This window comes from Panicum virgatum, chromosome 1K (assembly GCF_016808335.1).
Source record: "Panicum virgatum strain AP13 chromosome 1K, P.virgatum_v5, whole genome shotgun sequence".
Lineage (NCBI taxonomy): Eukaryota > Viridiplantae > Streptophyta > Magnoliopsida > Poales > Poaceae > Panicum > Panicum virgatum.
The window spans coordinates 516,034-535,670 of record NC_053136.1 but is presented as its reverse complement, the minus strand read 5'-3'; the positions used below and the strand labels follow the sequence as shown (position 1 = coordinate 535,670).

Genomic DNA, 19,637 nt, shown 5'->3' with positions numbered 1-19,637 from the left:
CCCTAGATCTTCACAAGCAGCTAGCTCCATTAATTATTAAAACCAAACCACTGGGTTTCATCACGTTACCTTGTAGTGGAAGATGGAGAATCATTTTCTTTTTGACATATAAACAACGACTCTCTGGCCAAGCACACCATCACCATTGTTTGCTAGCTAGCCAAATCTGAACTTGAATTGCAACTGAAGACACTACTATAGATATGTACTAAAAGGAAACGAACACTCAGTAAGCAGTACAAGTAAGGTTAGGAAGGACAAATCCAATCAATTCGTTTTCTTGGACACATCATCCTCTGAGGAAGCATTGTTGTTGCTGTCGTCATTGTTGCCACTCTCACTCGCTGCGTTCTCCAGGTCAGGAACCACTGCAGTGGCCGGTTCCACGTGAGCCAACCGAGCTGCGCCGATCACCTGCTCCGGGAGCTCCTCGTATGTGTTGGCCTAGATATATAATAGACCATCATCATTCATCAGGTAACAATGATGCCGCTGTTAAGAAAGAATTTGTTACTACCTGTATTAGGAAGGCCATGTCAACTACTAATGTTGTGACCACACCGAAGACGAGGCCCAGAACTCCGTTTGCTACCGCCGAAGATCCAATGTCAACGTCCACCTAATAAAACACCTTATCAATACATATAGATAGAGTATATATGTATGACAATGAGGAGACAAGCTAGGCAGGCTCCATCAAACCAAGGTTCCAATTACCTCCAAGTATCCATGACCACGGAAATAGCTGCAATCTACAGCCTTTCCCAACAAACAAGGGGTGCTGCCAACACTCTGCCGCACTATCCAAGAGCCCTGCACAAATTGATTTATTTTTTATTTACGATGTTAAATAAATAGGAATTCGGGAGCACAAAGCACCAGACCTTGGGAACGGATGGTATCAGCTTCAGTCTGCTGTTGCGGAACTCATCATCGCCGTCAAAGAAACGCTGTAGTAACGATCCCTTCTTCAGGGAGCTTGTCACAAAATACATGACCAGGCTGTACTGAGTTGATCCAGGAATCTACAATACAACAGGACAGTAATAAACTTCACCGAAATCCTTCAAATACATCAATAATATCTCATATAATATTTCCTACAACTTACCTGTATGTTGACAACAAATGTATGCATCCCTTTCTCAGCAGCAACCTAATTAACAAAGTTCCAAAAGTAATGTATGCATTATATTCCCATGAGGTCGTGTAATAGTAGACAAGAAACCACAAATTATTCGCATTCACAAGGTTGTTTACCTGAGCAACACAACCTTTCTGCCTGGCAACATTATCCATACGCTTTGTGTCCTTAAACCAGTCGATTGCTGCTAGTTCCATCAGATAACTCGCTGCAGGTATCTGTAACTTGGATAAACGCCTGTGTTAAAATTCTTGATGCATGCTTTAGAATGCATGATTCAAAAGCAATAAACCACAAGCTGGAACTTTTAGACCTTTGATTTGTCATGTGGGAAGTTCTTGCTACGAACTTTAAAGATCTTGCTATCGGGCACTGTCCAACAGTTGCGGCTTTTCTCCTCGACATCATGGTGAAGAATCCCCGAAAAGCAAGATAGATCAATTTTTTCTGGTGGCTCATCTGCAGTAGTGATTATGCTATCACATTTACAGCAATCAGAAATAATTAAACCTGTCCTGAGAACATCATAGCTGATATGACAATACAAGCATACAGAGCACCATGGGGAACCAAACCTGTGCACTTAGCATCATTGTCAAATTTGTTCGGGTCTTCCTGCACATTGATTTTGATCAATGTTTAGTACAATGCTAGAAAACATGTTTGAACTTCTAAGGTTTGTTTCAGAGTAGATTGCCACTCTATTGAGTGTTACATCCTGAATTATCCCAACTTGTGCTAAAGTAAAGCAATGATAAAGTTCGCATGTAATGTGGTTAAGAACCTCTAGATCAGCTTCAGGAACTTGATAATCATCATCCTCATCCGACTCTTCATCAATCATTCCCATGTTTTTATGCCCTTGGTATACTGGTTTAGACTTGGAGTCTACTTCTTGAGTCTTATGACCTTTTGGCTCTGAATCCACATCAAACATGGTTTCCATTACTGGAATCCTTGGGGTTATATGGATTTCATCTGTTTGGGAAAAATATTCGCGCAATCCTGGAAGTTGGTACAGAACATAAGAGCAAGAATGAATCAGTGCGACAACTGGACTAAATTGTCAAATTGACAAAGATAAGTTCTGCTTCCATCCTAAGATGGAGCTGTCCATTGTTGTTGGTATAAAAATAACAGTATTTTCAATACCTGCAACACAGTTTAGTATCTGCAGCAAAGAATGATACTGAAAGGAGAGAGAGTAGTTCAGGAACCATCCCTTCAGGTCAATCTGCATAAGGTGTTGAACCTGAGTACGGGGTCTTCCATTGTGACACTTGAGGGGAGAAATCTTGAAACCTCCACCTATACTAACAGAAATTCAGGAAAGAAACAGAGGATCAGAAGTTGGCACTTTTCTTTTAATTATATTTGGAGTATCTCGTACTCTAAGGTGGATGAAGATTTAATATATGCCAACAGAAATTACTTTCAATGAAAGCCCTCACGAATCCTCGCTGCCGACCGCAGTTGGGATGTTCTACCGATCGGAATAGCACAACTGCATGAGTACACACACACACTGTATCAAACAGAAGGCATTGCAAACATTAAAGGCGATAGGAAAGATGAAATCAAACAATTACCATAACTTCCATCATCGTTACGACGCCAATACCGAGCATAACAAAGATCGCGAGGCCAAACTAACCTGCATAGATAATGTTGATGGATCCGTTGGCAACGGTCCAAAGAAAACTGAAAAGGCAAAAAAAACTGAAAAGGAAAATAATAATGACTTGTCCATATGTGAGAATCGTAGTTACATCGGACACCAGTGCAGCTGCAAACTATGATATAGTATTGCGGTGTGACCATCAATCTCTTCGACTAAACTACCGTGACGAAAGCTACAGTCCCACCTATAAAATGGAAAATAAAAATTAAGAGATCAGCATCAGTAGTAGGGAATAGGGAAATAGAATAAAGTTAGAAAGCCAAATGCTTACTCGTATCTCGTTACATCCATGCTCATCACCAGACCAAAAATGGCTTCACACGTGGCCTCCACTACACCAACAGCCCTCATAGCTCGGCTGCAGCTTCTTGCCTACAATATAGCACATGAAAGTTTCAGGTTTTTAAACACTTGAACAGATCATCAAAGAAAAATCGTTCAAAAAGATCATCAAAGAAAAAACAAACAGTTGGAACATACAAGGTAATCAACTTCCAGAAGTTCTTCGAAGATGCGCAGCCCTGCCAGTACCAAAACAATGAGAAAATTTAAATCCAATGCTAAAAGGAAGAGAGGAATGCAGACTTGCCATTTTGGCATCTAAGTAGTCGCCAGTTCTTCTTGGAGTGAACATGATTGGGGTTGTTCTGACTGAACAGACCAATGTCAGGCTCTTTGGTCCAGTCATGTATTGAATCAGGGGGGCCTAGAAGCAGAAATGACATGGTGAATTCCTGGTTTAAAGTGGATATAAATGTTGCTTAAGATCAGTATTCTCCACTTCACTTGGGATATTTAATGCGATTATTTACCGTTTCCTATAGTTGTCCTGCGAGTCAAAATAGGTCGTTCCTCATCATCCTCTGCTCTACAATTATAATGAATGAAGTTTCTAGCTAATTCAGCAAAAGATGTAGCAAAAGATAATTTGACAGACGGAATGCCACTTACGCACTGTCATGATCTGAAAAGGAAAACTGCTCTCCGAGTTCCATGTCAAAGTCTATAGAAGCAAAGGCCTTACGGTTTTTAGCTGTCATTGAGTCCTGTTGCTGCAAGAAAGAAGGGAAATGTTATTTTGATAAAACTAGATTCTAACTCTGTGGTTTGTTGACGTGTTTGGAGCATTTGTGGTATATATATTTGTAAAAACTGGCTGAAGCCTGAAGCACGGACTAAAAAGATACCATACCTGATCAATGATGAGTTCTATCTTCTTTTTCCATGCCATTGCATCCTCAATATCATATGCACCCATCTGTGAATAAAATAAATTTGTGGCGTGAAGCGAAACAAGATATGGAGAAAATGTAGAAAAGCTGAAGGGTTGCTCTGCATCTAGATTTAGACCAAACCGTTATCTGATGCTCCTTTTCTTTCTTGTTATAAATGCACAGGACATATATCATCTAAAAGGAAATAAAAAAATGGAAGAGCGATGAGAATGAAATTTAATGATCCCAATTATAAGAAAGTAAAGAAAGAAAGAAGAGAGGAAAAAATAAATGAACTTACTTGGCCATGATGTGTTTTGAGCCCTCTATCCTCCACCCTGCAATTACTGTCTATTAGCAGCGACTTGAGCGGCACCTGGATGCATATATATACCACAGCATGTTGCGTCAATTCGATTCGATCGTTAAAGGTCAATCAGCCACCACAAGTTTGAATATTTTTTTGGCACCCGTGATTATTTGATATATACAGTGCATACGTTGCAGCATATAAGAGTGAGTGTGTGTGTGTGTGTGTGTGTGTGTGTGTGTGTGTGTGTGAGAGAGAGAGAGAGAGAGAGAGAGAGAGAGAGAGAGAGAGAGAGAGAGAGAGAGAGAGAGAGAGAGAGAGACCATGTTGTCCTTTGGTTTCTTCTTGTAGTATGCGAGGAGCTTGCTGTCGAGCACGAAGTAGCGCGTGTGGAAGAAGGACCTGCCGATCTTCCTGCGGCCGTAGCGCACCATCCAGCCCTCGTAGCGCACGGCGGCGGCGGCGGCCTCCCTGACGACGGCGGCCATGTTGTTTGACGGCTTGGGGGTGGCGGCCTTGGGCGCCTCGACGATCTTGGTGGCGGCGTCCCGGAGGGACATGGTGGCGACCTTGGGCGCCTCGACGATCTTGGCGGCGGCGTCCCGGAGGGACATGGTGGCGGTCTTGTGGAGCTCGCCGCTTCTGGCCTCCCGCCTGGACGCCGACGAGCCAAGCATGTTGGGCATGCCTCGCTCCTGTTGCGATTGCGACGGATCAACACGGCAAGCCGGGAACAACTAATCCATGGAGGAATGTGAATAATGCATGATTGGATGGGTGGCGATACGGGAGGATCGGAGAAGAGCAAGCCATCCATGGAGGAGGAGGAGGCATCGAGGGGTGGAAGGCCGAGAGACGCGCCCACCCGACCCCGCCCGCATGTTCGGCCGCCATGCTCTCTCCGATCCTCTTCCTCCCCCACTCGCTCGCCAACATTTTGATCCCACCTCTCTCGGGACAAGCTTCTCTCACATATGCAGTATTTCCTCGATCCCAAATTATCAAGTTTACATAAATTTTTACTTATATACTCCTCCGTCCCAAAATAAATGAAATTTTAGAGTTCAAAATTTGTTCCAAAAAAATGCAAACATTGATCCACCTACCACAACAGATAAGATAATTTTCAGAAGATTCTCACAAAAGACAACTGACACATCATCCACTCATCACAAAAGAAAAGCTGTATTTTTGTAAGTTTACTCATAGTATTGGTTTGCGTGCTCGATTCTAGAATTGCATTTATTTTGGCACTCGCAGCCCTCGAACTTGTTCTGATGTGCCACTTAGGTTCACGAACTCGTATAATCGAAATCTGGCATTTTGAATTTGTTAAGTTGTGCCACTTAGGCCCATACCCCTTGACGTGGCGCCACATAGCATGAATACAATTTTCCCTACAAACAAGGGTCAGTTGGATCCATGCCACTACAATTTCACGATTTTTGATTTCATGTTGAAATCGATGCCATTGAGTGGCATGATTTTCAATGTGAAACCCAATTTCAAACAAAACCTCTAAATCTGCCATCTTCTCCTCCCGGTCGAGCAGCTCGGGGTCCCCAGGCCCCATCTCGAACAGCACCACCCTCTCAGGCTCGCCGCCGCCGCCTTCCCCCTCGACGCCCTCCCCCTGGAAGCCCTCAGCGTGTCCAAGCGAGCTTGCACAGCTCCGGCAGTGCAGGGCGTCCACGACGTGGGCTTGGAGGAGCCATCAGTGGCGTAGGATCAGGCATCGCGGCGTTAGTGCGAGGAGGAGGTGGCCTCCGTGAAGGGAGAGGTGGCGAAGGCACGGACAGTGGCGCCGGCGTGGGGCCTCGCGTTCACGGCGGTGGTGAGGGAGGAGACAGAGGCGTGTGCGAAAACAGAGGCCGTCCGTGGCGTAGGACCAGGGGGAAGCGCGAGGATGAGGTGGCCTCGATGAAGGGTGAGGCGGCGGAGGCACGGACGGCAACGCCGGTGCGGGGCCTCGCATTTGCGGCGGCGGCGGCGATGGATGAGATGGAGGCGGGTGCAGAAATGGAAGCCGACCGCGGCTGGAAGTGGGGCGCGCGGGCGGCGAGAGTCATGGCGACGCGGCAGGGTAGGGGCAGCGAGAGAGGGGGGCTGGCCGCCGCAAGGTGGTGTGAGCTTTATACGGGGTGGTGTGGAGGGGCTCTTGTGCCAGACTAGGACATCTGTCAGGAGTGCCGCCGCCCGGTTGCTACACCACCGCGACTGGAGGCGCATGGAGGCGGCCGGCCACCGAGCCTAACAGCGTGCAGGTGGAGATGGGCGGCCGCCGATGCTGGAAGGCTGCCAAGATCAGAGAGGAGAAGATATATAGGGATGGAGGTATGTTGAGGATCGTGGGTGCGGCTGCACCCACAAAATTTTCATAAATACTTATAATCTCTAGATTTTTATCATGTTTGTCTTAATTTTACACATATACTATGAAGTGCTGCACCTCCACTATTTGTCTCTAGCTCCGTCTCTGAAGAGGTATGGATCTAAGTGGCACAATTTTATAAGTTCAGAGTGCCAGATTTTTATTTTACGAGTTCGTGGGCCTAAGTGGCACCTCGGGACCAGTTCAAGAGTCACTGATGTATTTAACTCTATATCTAAATATGTTTACACCAGCATAACATCCGTACCTTGCTATGGGTATAATATAATAAACTACTACATAATACTACCAACTTTATGTGCTTTCACTTCCTGTACACTCATGATAAATATATTGATTAGCATTTTCTATTTTCTATTTTACTCAGTAGAGATCTAGGTGCAAAATAAAATCTGTAAGAGAATATAGAAAAAAAAAGTAAACTAACTAACAATTTGGAATGAAATAAGTATAATTTAATTAATTAATATGTATTTTTCACCCGAATAGCAAAGTTTTGAAGTTACAAATTTTCAAAGTTTTACGTTTTCCTAATATTGAATTGAGTTTAGGGGACGAGAAGATGCCATATTTGCCATCCACCATTAAATCAAATAAAAAAACATTTCCAGTGGGCTAGGCTATGCGGGCTGGAACTGCAAGAAGCAACAGCCCAGCCCAGGCAAAGCAAGGGATCTTTTTCATTTTTATATTTAAAAAAAATTAAAATTTCAAAAATATATGGCCGTTTCGAAAATTTTCAAAACTATACCCCTGTCGCCCCCTGCCTGGGCGACAGGGGGCCTGTCGCCCACTGGCTGGCGACAGGACCTAAACGTAAAAAAAAAATTACATTTAGGTCCTGGCGCCCAGGATGCATTAAACAGCAAACTTGTAAAATCGATATAAAATTGTAGAAAAATCGGAAAAATACAAACTCAACTGTTCTGGATTCTATGAAACAAGATCTACAACTTTTGTTATATAAAGTTTTTTATTTAATCAATGTATCTTGCTCTATTTTAAATATCAATTTAATGCACTTTTATTTAAATCTCAAGATCCATCCTTTGGATGCATGTCATCTTTGGCCATAGTGTTGCATATGGTGAGCATAGGCTTGTAAAAAATTGGTAGGCCCAGAAAACATTTCTAGAATAAGTTTTTAAATTAAATCTTACAATATGTCTAGTTTAAATGGGTTATTTATCCATGCTGTTATACTGAGTTTTAGAAGCCATAACTTTTACAGTACTATTATTTTATTTCCTAAGAGCTATAAAAAAAGTTTGGTAAATTTTAGATAAGCACAGCTAGACCAAACTTTTTTTATAGCTCTTAGGAAATAAAATAATAGTACTGTAAAAGTTATGGCTTCTAAAACTCAGTATAACAGCATGGATAAATAACCCATTTAAACTAGACATATTGCAAGATTTAATTTAAAAGCTTATTCTAGAAATGTTTTCTGGGCCTACCAATTTTTTACAAGCCTATGCTCACCATATGCAACACTATGGCCAAAGATGACATTCATCCAAAGGATGGATCTTGAGATTTAAATAAAAGTGCATTAAATTGATATTTAAAATAGAGCAAGATACATTGATCAAATAAAAAACTTTATATAACAAAAGTTGTAGATCTTGTTTCATAGAATCCAGAACAGTTGAGTTTGTATTTTTCTGATTTTTCTACGATTTTATATCGATTTTACAAGTTTGCTGTTTAATGCGTCCTGGGTGCCAGGACCTAAATGTAATTTTTTTTTTACGTTTAGGTCCTGTCGCCCAGCCAGTGGGCGACAGCCCCCTGTCGCCCAGGCAGGGGGCGACAGGGGTATAGTTTTGAAAATTTTCGAAACGGCCATATATTTTTGAAATTTTAATTTTTTTTAAATATAAAAATGAAAAAAATCCCAAAGCAAGACAAGCAGGCGGAGCAGAGCCAAACAAACCCTCCCCGCGCCGCCGCCGCCGCCGCCGCCGCCTCCCTCCCGACCCTTCCTCCTCCTCTGCCTCCGTCCGGCTCCTCCTGCTCCCACGACACAGCCGCGTACGAGCCCCAGCACCTGCCCGTTCGAGGATGAGCCGCAGCCTCGGGATCCCGGTGAAGCTGCTGCACGAGGCGGCGGGTCACGTCGTCACGGTCGAGCTCAAGACCGGCGAGGTCTACCGCGGCGCCATGGTCGAGTGCGAGGACAACAGGAACTGCCAGCTCGACAACATCACCTTCACGGCAAAGGTCCCTTGCTCACTTGTCCACTTCCCTACCTTCTCCCTTCTCCATGCCCTGCTGATCCCCACCCTGAATAATAATCGATGGATGGGTTCCTCATTCCAGGACGGCAAGGTGTCGCAGCTGGAGCACGTCTTCATCAGGGGGAGCAGGGTCAGGTTCATGATCATACCCGACATGCTCAAGAACGCCCCCATGTTCAAGCGCCTCGAGGCCAGGATTAGGGTCAGCTCCTCACCCTTGTCTGCACTCTGCAGCAGCACTCTCCTTTTCTTCCTGAGGCAGCTGCAATTTCTCCCTCACCTTGCCGTATTACAGTAAAATAGCACAAGACTGATTGATTGCTAACTATGCTCATCTTCCTGCAGGGTAAAGGCTTAGCTGTTGGGGTTGGCCGCGGCCGTGCGGTCGCCATGCGCGCTCGGGTAATCACCTCTTACTTTCCAGCCACAAGTTTCACTTGTAAATCTGGAAGCATTTGCTTCCTTCAGTAGCTCAATAAAAATTCCAAATTCACGAGATTCACAGCTACTGTGAAAAATCTTCAACTGCCATTGCTTGATACGGTCCAAATACATGCAGCAATATCAACAAATCCTAGTCCCTGTTGGGATGAGGGGCTTGGGATCCAAATTCTTAAGATGTAGGACCGACTTTAACTAAATCGCCATCACAGACATCCTAATGCAGTTGTTCCTATCTAGATAGGCCTTGGATGGCTTTGCTCAAGCCCCATACTTTTGCAATGCCTCAATGGCCAATGCTCACATGTCACAACAGTGGGTGCTCTATATAGTTTTTTTCACTGACTCTTTGCATCATCATTACACCAAAAGCCTGCAGCTTGAGAATTGAGATATGTTTTTGCTAGAAAATCCCTTGCGCCCGCACAAATTCCACCTGTAATCACGCTCATGTTATTAACTTCAGGACGTGCATGTTTCTACATTTCATCTCTAATTACTATGTAATGTCTGCCTTGCTAGTTACATTACCGCCTACTCTCAAGATGGAAAGTAGTCTTCAATTTTTACTTTCTCTTGAGCTTGTGAATTTACATTAGAATTCTAGAAAAAAAAATTAATTGCGCTCAAAGCTCTTCTTTTCATCGTTTAATCTTGAAATCTTTCTCTCCGGCAGTAACTTTTTTCAAAAAAAAAATCTACTAAAAAATCAGAACAATTCTACTACATCACAATGTGGCTAGCGCTTTATATAATACGTACATAAATTTGCACAAGAAAGAATATAAACTGTTCCAATTTAGATCGTAGCTGTTTGAATCACTCCAGGTCATGTATCAAATTTCCTATGTTTCTCCATACCAATCGACACCCGCTTATATGGGAATTTGAAATATCTTGAAAGTGTAGGCTTTAGAATGTTTGAATCGGAACATTGATACATGCAACCATCTGCAGTGAAATTGTCTGTGTACGTTTGGTTCCTATTGTTTGTGTGTACTTGTTATCTGTACTTTCTAACCTTGGGCCTACCAATTGGTGTAGGCTGCTGCTGGTCGCGGTGGTGGTCCCGTTGGACGCGGCAGTGCACCCCCTGTGAGGAGGTAGATCTGTCTAAAGGATCGTGCACACTGTTATCTGGCGAACCAAGTTTGTGTCTTGGTTATGAAAAGTTTGCTTGGGCTGCGAGGCTTGTAAGGAAGCTTATGTGTATCTCTGCAGTAGTTTGTGTTCTACGGAATGGATGTGTGACTTTGGCGCCTTTGACCCGGGGTGGATTGCTCTTGAGCTAATGTGGTAGTGTTAGGTTTATGCATGATGAGAAGACAAAATAGTAGAGATGCAAGTTTCGTTTTTCACTTTGTGTCGCTAGGTTCACCCAAAACTCATTCAACTCAACACATCCAAGTCGGGGTGTTGTCGACGCCAGTGCCCTGAGGGTGCCTATGCCATCCCCCCGGAACCGGAAGGCCCCCCTCGCCCTCCTCCACTGTTGTTTCTCACGTCTCAAGATTGCAAGCTGCTTGCTGAGCTTGGTGCCCCTAACGGCCGTCGGAGATCCTTCGTCCACCCTGCAACGGCGGTAGGAGCAGCTGACAGCTGCTGCTCTCGTCGCCGGTCCATCGCCTCCAACAGGTGCCATACCAGGATCGCCTCCTGTGGGGCTGTAGCCACACGGGCTGCACTCGTGCTCAGCAAAAGACGATTAGGAGAAAACCAACGCACAGTGCTGCTGCTGCACCGTCTCCCAGTATAGAACTATCACAGCTTGCAAACCAGGAACCGATCAAAAATAATGAATACCCAGATGGCCATATAACATGTTCACGCGTATCCCAAGATACGACATGTAGATACACGTACCGGTACAAAAGCACAAGAATACAATGCAATAAAAGGGTAAGTACATGTACGGTATCATCAACAATCATTCAAAGCAGCAGACTACATGCATTGTACTTGCTAACGTGGCAATTCCTGCGACATCAAGCAGCTCAATGATGACCCTCAGTCCATCTTCTCAAATTCCATCTAGTTGTCCGAGCTTAAGGAGGTCTCGCCAGGGGAGTCGCTCTCGTCTTGCATGCGCTTCATCTCATACGCCCATTCTAATCCAGAACAGTAATGGAGGGGAGGATTGAACCTGTGATCGTTCATCTCAGGAGGCAGGAATGCACCATTCTCAATCAGGAATCTCACAGCTTTCTTGTTCCTTTCCTTGGCAGCAATGTGTAGAGGTGTCCCTGGGTTCAACCAAGAAAACAGGGCATGTCTGTCAGACTCCAAGATAAAAGAGCAGGTCAATTCATATTGTTAAGCATGTTACAATAAATTTTCCACACTACCACATTATCATTCATATACAATTTCTGGTGAAGCTGAATGGATTTTGGATCCAAAAGGCCAGAACAAGCTAGAAGACCCCACAATTGAAGATTTATGCAAACACATGTAATATCTAGGGGGAAAAATGCAAGTTCATGGAAGGGAAAACTGAGGAAATGCACCGTAATTACAGCAGCAAGCACAATAGCAGATGCTGGAAATTATGTGCATCAAACAGCATCAACTCGAACAAAAACACGATAAAACCAGACAAGCATCTTAAACAACTCTTGTCTTTACAGTGCAGGCAATGGGTCAAGAGGTGGGAACTTACAGCCACAGGCCCCTTTTGTTCGAGCATCAATATTAGCACCACGCTCCAGTAGTTCATCCATGATTTTAACATGCCCACCCCGAGCAGCCAGATGGAGTGGGGTAGCACCCGGAGATTTCGGTCCCCATACAGGTGCATTGACATCCATCCCCTCATCCAGGAGACGTCGAACCTAGGCACAGAAATAATTTATCATCTCACCGGCGATTGTAGAAAAACAGTAAGCACTAGGTAACTACAGGTGACAGGATGAATAATGTCGGTACCCTACAACTGGGGTACCCACTCCTACTGTGCCAAGACTCGCGTAGTTATCCGTAACTACGCCCTAAGGAGCTGAGCAGCCGGACTCCTGGGTTCCGACTCCATCTCACCGGACCAACGGTCCCGGACCCGCTTCCCGTTCGGGGACGGGTCCGGAGCCGCCACGTGTCCGCAGACGCAGATACGCGCGCGGCTGCCAAGCTTCCTCGGGAAGACTTGGCCACCTACCGCATTCAATGCGGGAGGCGTTAAGAGCGCTCTGCCACAGCAGAGCCCGAGGGGACTTTCGCCAGGCTGTACTGTTGACCGCGCGTTACCAAGATACACTGTACAGCCGCTGGCGCCACTCACGCCACGCACATCAGTCTGCTACACCAGTTAGACGCGACAACTCGGCAACGGAGTATCATAACGCCTACACGGTAGACCCAACAGTCTACGCCGCAACCTACACTGCCTCAACGGGCGCCTCGCCGATGAGACAGGAGAAGACCCCCCTCGGCCAGAGAGTCTACAGGACGATGAAGTGTATCCGACGAGAGATTCTCCATCACTGTAGCACCAATACTGTCTAGTAAAATATACATCCTTGTTGGGCCCACCTGTCGGGGACCGACGCCTGTGTACGCGTCCTCCTTGCTCTATAAAAGGAGACGCCCGTTAGAGGAAGGGTCAGGTCCAAAAGAGGACTAGAAGGCAGGGGATAGACTCATCCACCGACACTAGAGCAATACTACTCTCAAGTGGACGTAGGGTATTACGCTCCGGCGGCCCGAACTACTCTAAGATCCTCGTGTGTTCTTGTGTTCTTGCCACCAAGCTAGATAAGCCTAATCGCTTAGCACTTCCCCGAGTGTTCCCCCTCTGGGATTAGGCGGGTGCGTTCCGCCACCCGGCTGTGGGTACCCTAAAAACCCCACGACATTTGGCGCCGTCCGTGGGGAACGTGCAGGCGTTGGCTAGATCTCCAGGCTTCTGCGGCTGAGCTCATCCTCTGCAACAGCGACGAGAAGATGAAGAGAGGCATGGCGTCACCCACGCCGCATGCCACGGCACCGAGACGACGATGCCCTCAGTGCGGCGGCGCGCGGCAGCGGCGCCTGCTATGCGTCGCCACTGCGACACCTCAAGGCCGGCGCGCAGCGGAGATACCCGCTGTGCGTCACCCTACAACACCTCTGCGTCGGCTCAAGATTTTCTCTCAAGCAACCGCCAGGGTTCCCCGGCGGCGGCATGATGTCGGCTCAAGGCTTTCTCTCAACACGAAGCCTGGAGCCAACCACTGTCACCCGGGGGAAGTTGACCGTCGACTCCTCCCTCCCCAGGGCCGAGTCTCTCGGTGCTGCTGCAGACAGGACTCCGCCACCTGGCGCGGGGGCCCAACGCCAGCACCAAGGTCGAGCCGGCGAACGACCGCCCTTCTACACGCTCCGTGCTCATTCAAACGAGCACCCAGCTCATGATGAGCGGTCGTCGGGCCGGCTTCCGACGGCAGACGGCGACAGCTGGCAACGGCAGGGCCACTCCCATTCAAAGCCAAAGAATTTGTTCCCATGCTATCTGAGCATAGGACAATTCTTGTGCTGGGAGGAGTCCCGCAAGCTCCCGAGGTAATGCTGGATGATACTGTACAAGCACGTCCAGGGCGCCATCGCCCCAACGACTCAGAAGAGCCCCCAAGATGGCAGCTCCGCTACGGCCAGCAACGTGCACGCCTTACAGAGCGACGGCGGTAGGTTATCACCAGATAGGATTGAGTGTGTTTCTCCTTTGTAATGATTTGGTGCCTGCGTGTGGTCCAGAGCGGTAAAGGTCCGCCCTTGTAAACCCGATCTCTGGCTTCATCGCACAAACAGGCGACACCAGCAAGTGGTCCAGAGCGGTAGAGGTCCGCCCTCGTAATCCCGACCTCTGATGTACACCACGAGTCAAGCAATAAAGGAGATTTGCTTTCTCAGTCCTATCTTTACTTTTACCTAATAGCACTTGTTCGTTCAACCTGCATGTTTCTTTCTCCCGCACGGAGTTTTTTCTTTAGTTGCTAACAATCCAAATTGAGTTGCTAGCTTGTGGTCAGGTTGGGACACCCCTTCTAGCTGGAAGGCAGTTCGGACCCCTAGGGACATGCTCAGGAGAAGTGGTGCCCGTATCCTGGGGTAGAGAAGTTCTGCGTAGCTTAGCCTGGTAATGTACCCTAAGCCTACGTACTTCACTGCCCTGTTACGAGTCCCCTAGTATCCGAGTCTGCTGTTCCTAGAGGTCCCGGGCTCCTTTCTAGTATAAGGCCTGGTTTACTACACCTTGCTGCAAGGCCCGGTGACGTAATTCATGGGATCGTCAGCAACAATCCAAGTCCACTCCGGTGGCCCGCTCCGGCGGAGACCGCTCGCCACGGTCGATCCAAGTCCACTCCGGTGGCCCGCTCCGGCGGAGACCGCTCGCCACGGTCGCTCCAAGTCCACTCCAGTGGCCCGCTCCGGCGGAGACCGCTCGCCACGGTCGATCCAAGTCCACTCCGGTGGCCCGCTCCGGCGGAGACCGCTCGCCACGGTCGATCCAAGTCCACTCCGGTGGCCCGCTCCGGCGGAGACTGCTCGCCACGGTCGATCCAAGTCCACTCCGGTGGCCGGCTCCGGCGGAGACCGCTCGCCACGGTCGCTCCAAGTCCACTCCGGTGGCCCGCTCCGGCGGAGACCGCTCGCCACGGTCGCTCCAAGTCCACTCCGGTGGCCCGCTCCGGCGGAGACCGCTCGCCACGGTCGCCAGAAGCCGGGTCCGGGGAAGTAGTGCTTGCTCCTTGGGCAGTTCGAGGTCCGCTTAGCTCGGTTCCGTACCCCAAGCCTGCACCTTCGCCGCACTATGGAGAGCACTCTAGTACCAGAACCTGGCGACAAGTGCAATGGCCTTGAAGGGGTCCGGAGCACTCGCTCTCGACATGGGCACGCCAACGCAATCAGCATTGCGTCATGATCCTGGCCCCACCTGCGGGTTCGTACCTTTCCCGAGGTAGGCCCGGGGGCCACTGTCGGTACCCTACAACTGGGGTACCCACTCCTACTGTGCCAAGACTCGCGTAGTTATCCGTAACTACGCCCTAAGGAGCTGAGCAGCCGGACTCCTGGGTTCCGACTCCATCTCACCGGACCAACGGTCCCGGACCCGCTTCCCGTTTGGGGACGGGTCCGGAGCCGCCACGTGTCCGCAGACGCAGATACGCGCGCGGCTGCCAAGCTTCCTCGGGAAGACTTGGCCACCTATCGCATTCAATGCGGGAGGCGTTAAGAGCGCTCTGCCACAGCAGAGCCCGAGGGGACTTTCGCCAGGCTGTACTGTTGACCGCGCGTTACCAAGATACACTGTACAGCCGCTGGCGCCACTCACGCCACGCACGTCAGTCTGCTACACCAGTTAGACGCGACAACTCGGCAACGGAGTATCATAACGCCTACACGGTAGACCCAACAGTCTACGCCGCAACCTACACTGCCTCAACGGGCGCCTCGCCGATGAGACAGGAGAAAACCCCCCTCGGCCAGAGAGTCTACAGGACGATGAAGTGTATCCGACGAGAGATTCTCCATCACTGTAGCACCAATACTGTCTAGTAAAATATACATCCTTGTTGGGCCCACCTATCGGGGACCGACGCCTGTGTACGCGTCCTCCTTGCTCTATAAAAGGAGACGCCCGTTAGAGGAAGGGTCAGGTCCAAAAGAGGACTAGAAGGCAGGGGATAGACTCATCCACCGACACTAGAGCAATACTAATCTCAAGTGGACGTAGGGTATTACGCTCCGGTGGCCCGAACCACTCTAAGATCCTCGTGTGTTCTTGTGTTCTTGCCACCAAGCTAGATAAGCCTAATCGCTTAGCACTTCCCCGAGTGTTCCCCCTCTGGGATTAGGCGGGTGCGTTCCGCCACCCGGCTGTGGGTACCCTAAAAACCCCACGACAAATAAGAAGAAAACATCAAAAGGTAACAGATAGACTAGGGTGATATCCCAAGTGTATATATACGGAAATCGCCAAATATGCGTCCATGCAGTATATTTATTGCTATCTGATGGTAACAATCGCATGAACAAAGAAATAGAAATAACAGCCTGTCACAATCTCACAGATGAACGTCAGCAAAATACTTGAGCACCTAGGATTGACAATCAGACCGATCAGCAGGTGACACAATGACGTTATGTATATAACTTTAGAAGTAGTTGTTTGTCTGGATTCATGGATGACGACTTGTTGCTGGGTTGCTCTACTTAGCTTAACAGGGACAAAAGGATTCCTGGTTGTCTTCATTAGCATGCATTTTTTTTTTCTTTTTGGTGTTTGTGTGCGGTGTGCATGCACGATTTATGTTAGCCAACGCATGCTACAATCTCATGTGCTAGTCTGCCTGCCCACATGGGTAATTGATAACAGTGTATTCATCATATTTTGATTTCCTTTTGAATAAATCAATACAACAGCAGGTTGTTTCCAAAGTCTTATATTGGCAGAAAACAAGAAGTAGCAACAGCTATGGGCAATTGGGCATTCAAGTTTGATACTATATAGCATGCAGCAGGTAATAACAAAATAAAAGGGGAGAGAGAAGCGGGCAGGATTGGATTAGTACCTCCTTGAGGTCTCCCTTGCGAGCGGCAACATGGAGCGGGTTCCAGCCACGGTCATCAGCGGCGTGGCAGCCCCGGAGGCGGGTCATGCTGAGCGACCTGCGCACCTGCACCATGCTATTCTTGTAGCCCGCGTCGGCTCTCAGATCCAAACCAATGGAGCAAGGAAACAGATGGGGGGAGGCGATTCGCGAGCCGGGACGGGATTTAGCAGCAGCAGCCATCGGGGAGAGATCGGAATCGGAGGAGAGGAGGATTCGCGGAAGATGATTAGCGGGAGGAGGAAGCGAGGGAGTAGTTGCCCATGCCGAAGGGAGCGAAGGGATTCAAGCCGGGGCCGAGGGCGCGGAGGTTCCTGTGGAGCATCGGCGAGGAGGACGACGGCGATGGGCGGCGCGGGGCGTGAACCATAGTATGTAGGCGGCAGCGGGGTGGGGTGCCCTCCCAATCGAATCCGAATTCGATTGCGAACGAGATTCAGAATACGAGGAGAGGAGGGGACGACGAGTTGGGGATCATAGCTTGCCCTATCCCTAGCCGATGGGGAGGAGGGAGGCGATGAGCAAGCAAACCCTAAATTCCCCTCCTCTTTCTCTCTCTCTCTCGCTTCGCTTCCTTCCCGAATCGGCTGGAGATAACAGAGTTTATTTTATTTTGGACGGAATTGCCCCGTCAAGGCAAGGCGGAAGGGGAGGATACCTCTTGGGCCGACGACCATGGGCTCAAATCAATCCAAAAACCCATCTCATCTAGATTCCGATCATTTCCGTCCGTCTCAAAAATCTCGCTGAAGCTCTTGTACCCATCAATCTTTGTTGTGGTAACTCTTGTGAACCTGATGGCTGCTTGTGCATCTTAAGATCGATATACCTCTGGCCTGGATCCATGAGAAGTGGAAGGTCTGCTGCTGGTAGGACTGTTGAAACTGTGCTGTATTAGTTGGCTGGTTTTAGCAACGTCAAGTCAAAGGTGTGTTTCTTCCAAAGTCATATTTCAGTACTACAATATATCCGTTCTTATGCATTTGGAAAATGCTGACGTTTATTGTTTTTAACTTGCAGATTATTGGATCAAGGAACCCACTTAATGTGATTAAAGCTCGCTTTGAATGCTGTATGTGCCCATTTGTTTCTCATAATTTATCAGCCCATTCCAATTTTTACGTTCTCGACACTTTGTGCTATTGATTGATAATGATATATGTGTTGTCTAATTTTGCCATCAACCTGTCTTGCAGATTGAGACTCCAAAGGATGTCCAGCAGAAGTTTGGGCGTGCTGTGGTCGAGTCTTACTTATTGTAACCATCTGATTAATTTGTTTGGAGGTGAGGCCAGCAGAGTTTTGTATTGGCTTTGGCTTGGAAAGACCAAGGAAGGTCAACCAACCATGAGAGATCTCCTTTATTTGTTTTGGCAATTCTGTGAGCAAGCAGTGCGATGGGAGGGTGCTTGCTGAAGCGTTAAAAGGTCGGTGACAAGTTCAAGCAGCTAAGCAGATGGTATTTCCCTGGCCCTGTCTGTTTAGAACTGGATGAATGCTGTGTTTAGATCCGTAAAATGGTGGTAAAAAGAGGTACATCGGATATTGTAGCACACTGTAGTACTTTTTGTCACAGCCCAAGGAAAAAAAGAAATAAATAAAAATCCCTCGCCGGGCCCGCTCGTCAGCCTCCCCTTCCCGCCCTCCTCTCTGTCCTGCCTCGCCGCGGCACGCACGCGTCGCCATGCGCCGGCCATCCCCGGCTTCCGTGCCGCGCGCGTCCTCCGCTCGCCCCATCCTCCACGACGACGACGCGGCCTTATCCTTCCCCGGTGCCGTGTTCTCCTTCTCCTCCCCATCTTCCTCCTCCTGGAGCTCGAGCAGAGCTCGCCCCCGTCGCCGCGCCGACCAACTCCGGCCGCCGTTCCTCGATTTCGCGGGCCCACGGCCCCCTCACCTCGCCCTCCACCTCCTCCAGCCTCCTCGAGCTCGCTCCCGCGTTCTCCCGGCCGGAATCGAGCCCGCGCCGCCCGGCCGCCATTGCCGCCGCCACCTAGAGCTCCGCTGCCGGCCTCGATTCGTCGCCTCCGGTGAGCTTCTCGTCGATTCCTCGCATGGGGAGTACCCCCTCGTCGTCCTCAACCCATTCCCCTCCTTATCCGGCTCCCTCCCCTCACACAGGGCCTCCTCGGCGAGCGCCGTCGCCCGCCGCCGCCTTCCTTCGCCGGGACGCCGCCTCGCCGCCGTTCCCCGCCGTCCAACCCGCCGGTGAGGCACGCCGCCTCCTCCTCTTCGCCGTGCACGCCTCCCCCGGCCTCGCCTCGCCGCGCGCGCGTCGCGCCGCGCGAACGCCGTGGCCACGCCCACGCGCGGGTCAAGGCGCGTGCCTAGCCTTGACCCGGCCTGGGTGGGGCGCCTGCTCGTGGGGCCCACCTGTCGGCCTCTGGCCTGGCGGGTGTGACCGGATCCGGGTGCACCTAGCAATTTTGCTAAGGTTTTCTTAGGTTTATTTGTCTGCAATCTTGTAAAATGCGTAGAAATTCGTGTATAACTCCAAAAATTATGAAACTTGTTTTGTTGGATTCCTCTAGCTTAGATCTACTTAAGAAAAATATTGTTTTGCATGTTACCATGCTATAGATTTATCTATAGTTTTATCTTGCAAATGTGAGTTTAATGCTTACTTGTATAC

The 19,637-nt window shown here is 48.7% G+C and overlaps 3 protein-coding genes across 3 annotated transcripts; 1 reads left to right on the top strand and 2 right to left on the bottom strand.

Moving 5' to 3' along the window:
- Positions 1-75: 75 nt before the first annotated feature.
- On the bottom strand, positions 76-5,290 carry LOC120649368 (protein ENHANCED DISEASE RESISTANCE 2-like). Its single transcript, XM_039926513.1, is given in 22 exon segments — positions 76-444; positions 518-619; positions 718-813; positions 885-1,025; positions 1,112-1,156; positions 1,261-1,362; positions 1,458-1,603; positions 1,720-1,759; positions 1,929-2,149; positions 2,297-2,452; positions 2,577-2,648; positions 2,734-2,798; positions 2,914-3,009; positions 3,097-3,197; positions 3,306-3,377; positions 3,380-3,531; positions 3,638-3,693; positions 3,777-3,877; positions 4,018-4,083; positions 4,181-4,234; positions 4,341-4,415; positions 4,673-5,290. Coding segments are annotated over 22 exon segments (2,499 nt in total). The 5' UTR covers positions 5,036-5,290; the 3' UTR covers positions 76-267.
- A 3,358-nt stretch (positions 5,291-8,648) lies between these two features.
- LOC120648433 (small nuclear ribonucleoprotein SmD3b-like) lies at positions 8,649-10,780 on the top strand. The gene is made up of 4 exons (XM_039925460.1): positions 8,649-8,964; positions 9,064-9,183; positions 9,327-9,383; positions 10,467-10,780. Exons 1-4 carry the CDS (start codon positions 8,806-8,808, stop codon positions 10,527-10,529), a joined length of 399 nt encoding a protein of 132 aa, XP_039781394.1. The 5' UTR covers positions 8,649-8,805; the 3' UTR covers positions 10,530-10,780.
- A 421-nt stretch (positions 10,781-11,201) lies between these two features.
- Positions 11,202-17,633, bottom strand: LOC120647526 (phytochrome-interacting ankyrin-repeat protein 2-like). The gene is made up of 3 exons (XM_039924654.1): positions 16,967-17,633; positions 12,082-12,253; positions 11,202-11,665 (listed from the first exon to the last, which is right to left on the bottom strand). The coding sequence occupies exons 1-3, from the start codon at positions 17,186-17,188 to the stop codon at positions 11,454-11,456; spliced, it is 606 nt and encodes a 201-aa protein (XP_039780588.1). The 5' UTR covers positions 17,189-17,633; the 3' UTR covers positions 11,202-11,453.
- Positions 17,634-19,637: the final 2,004 nt, after the last annotated feature.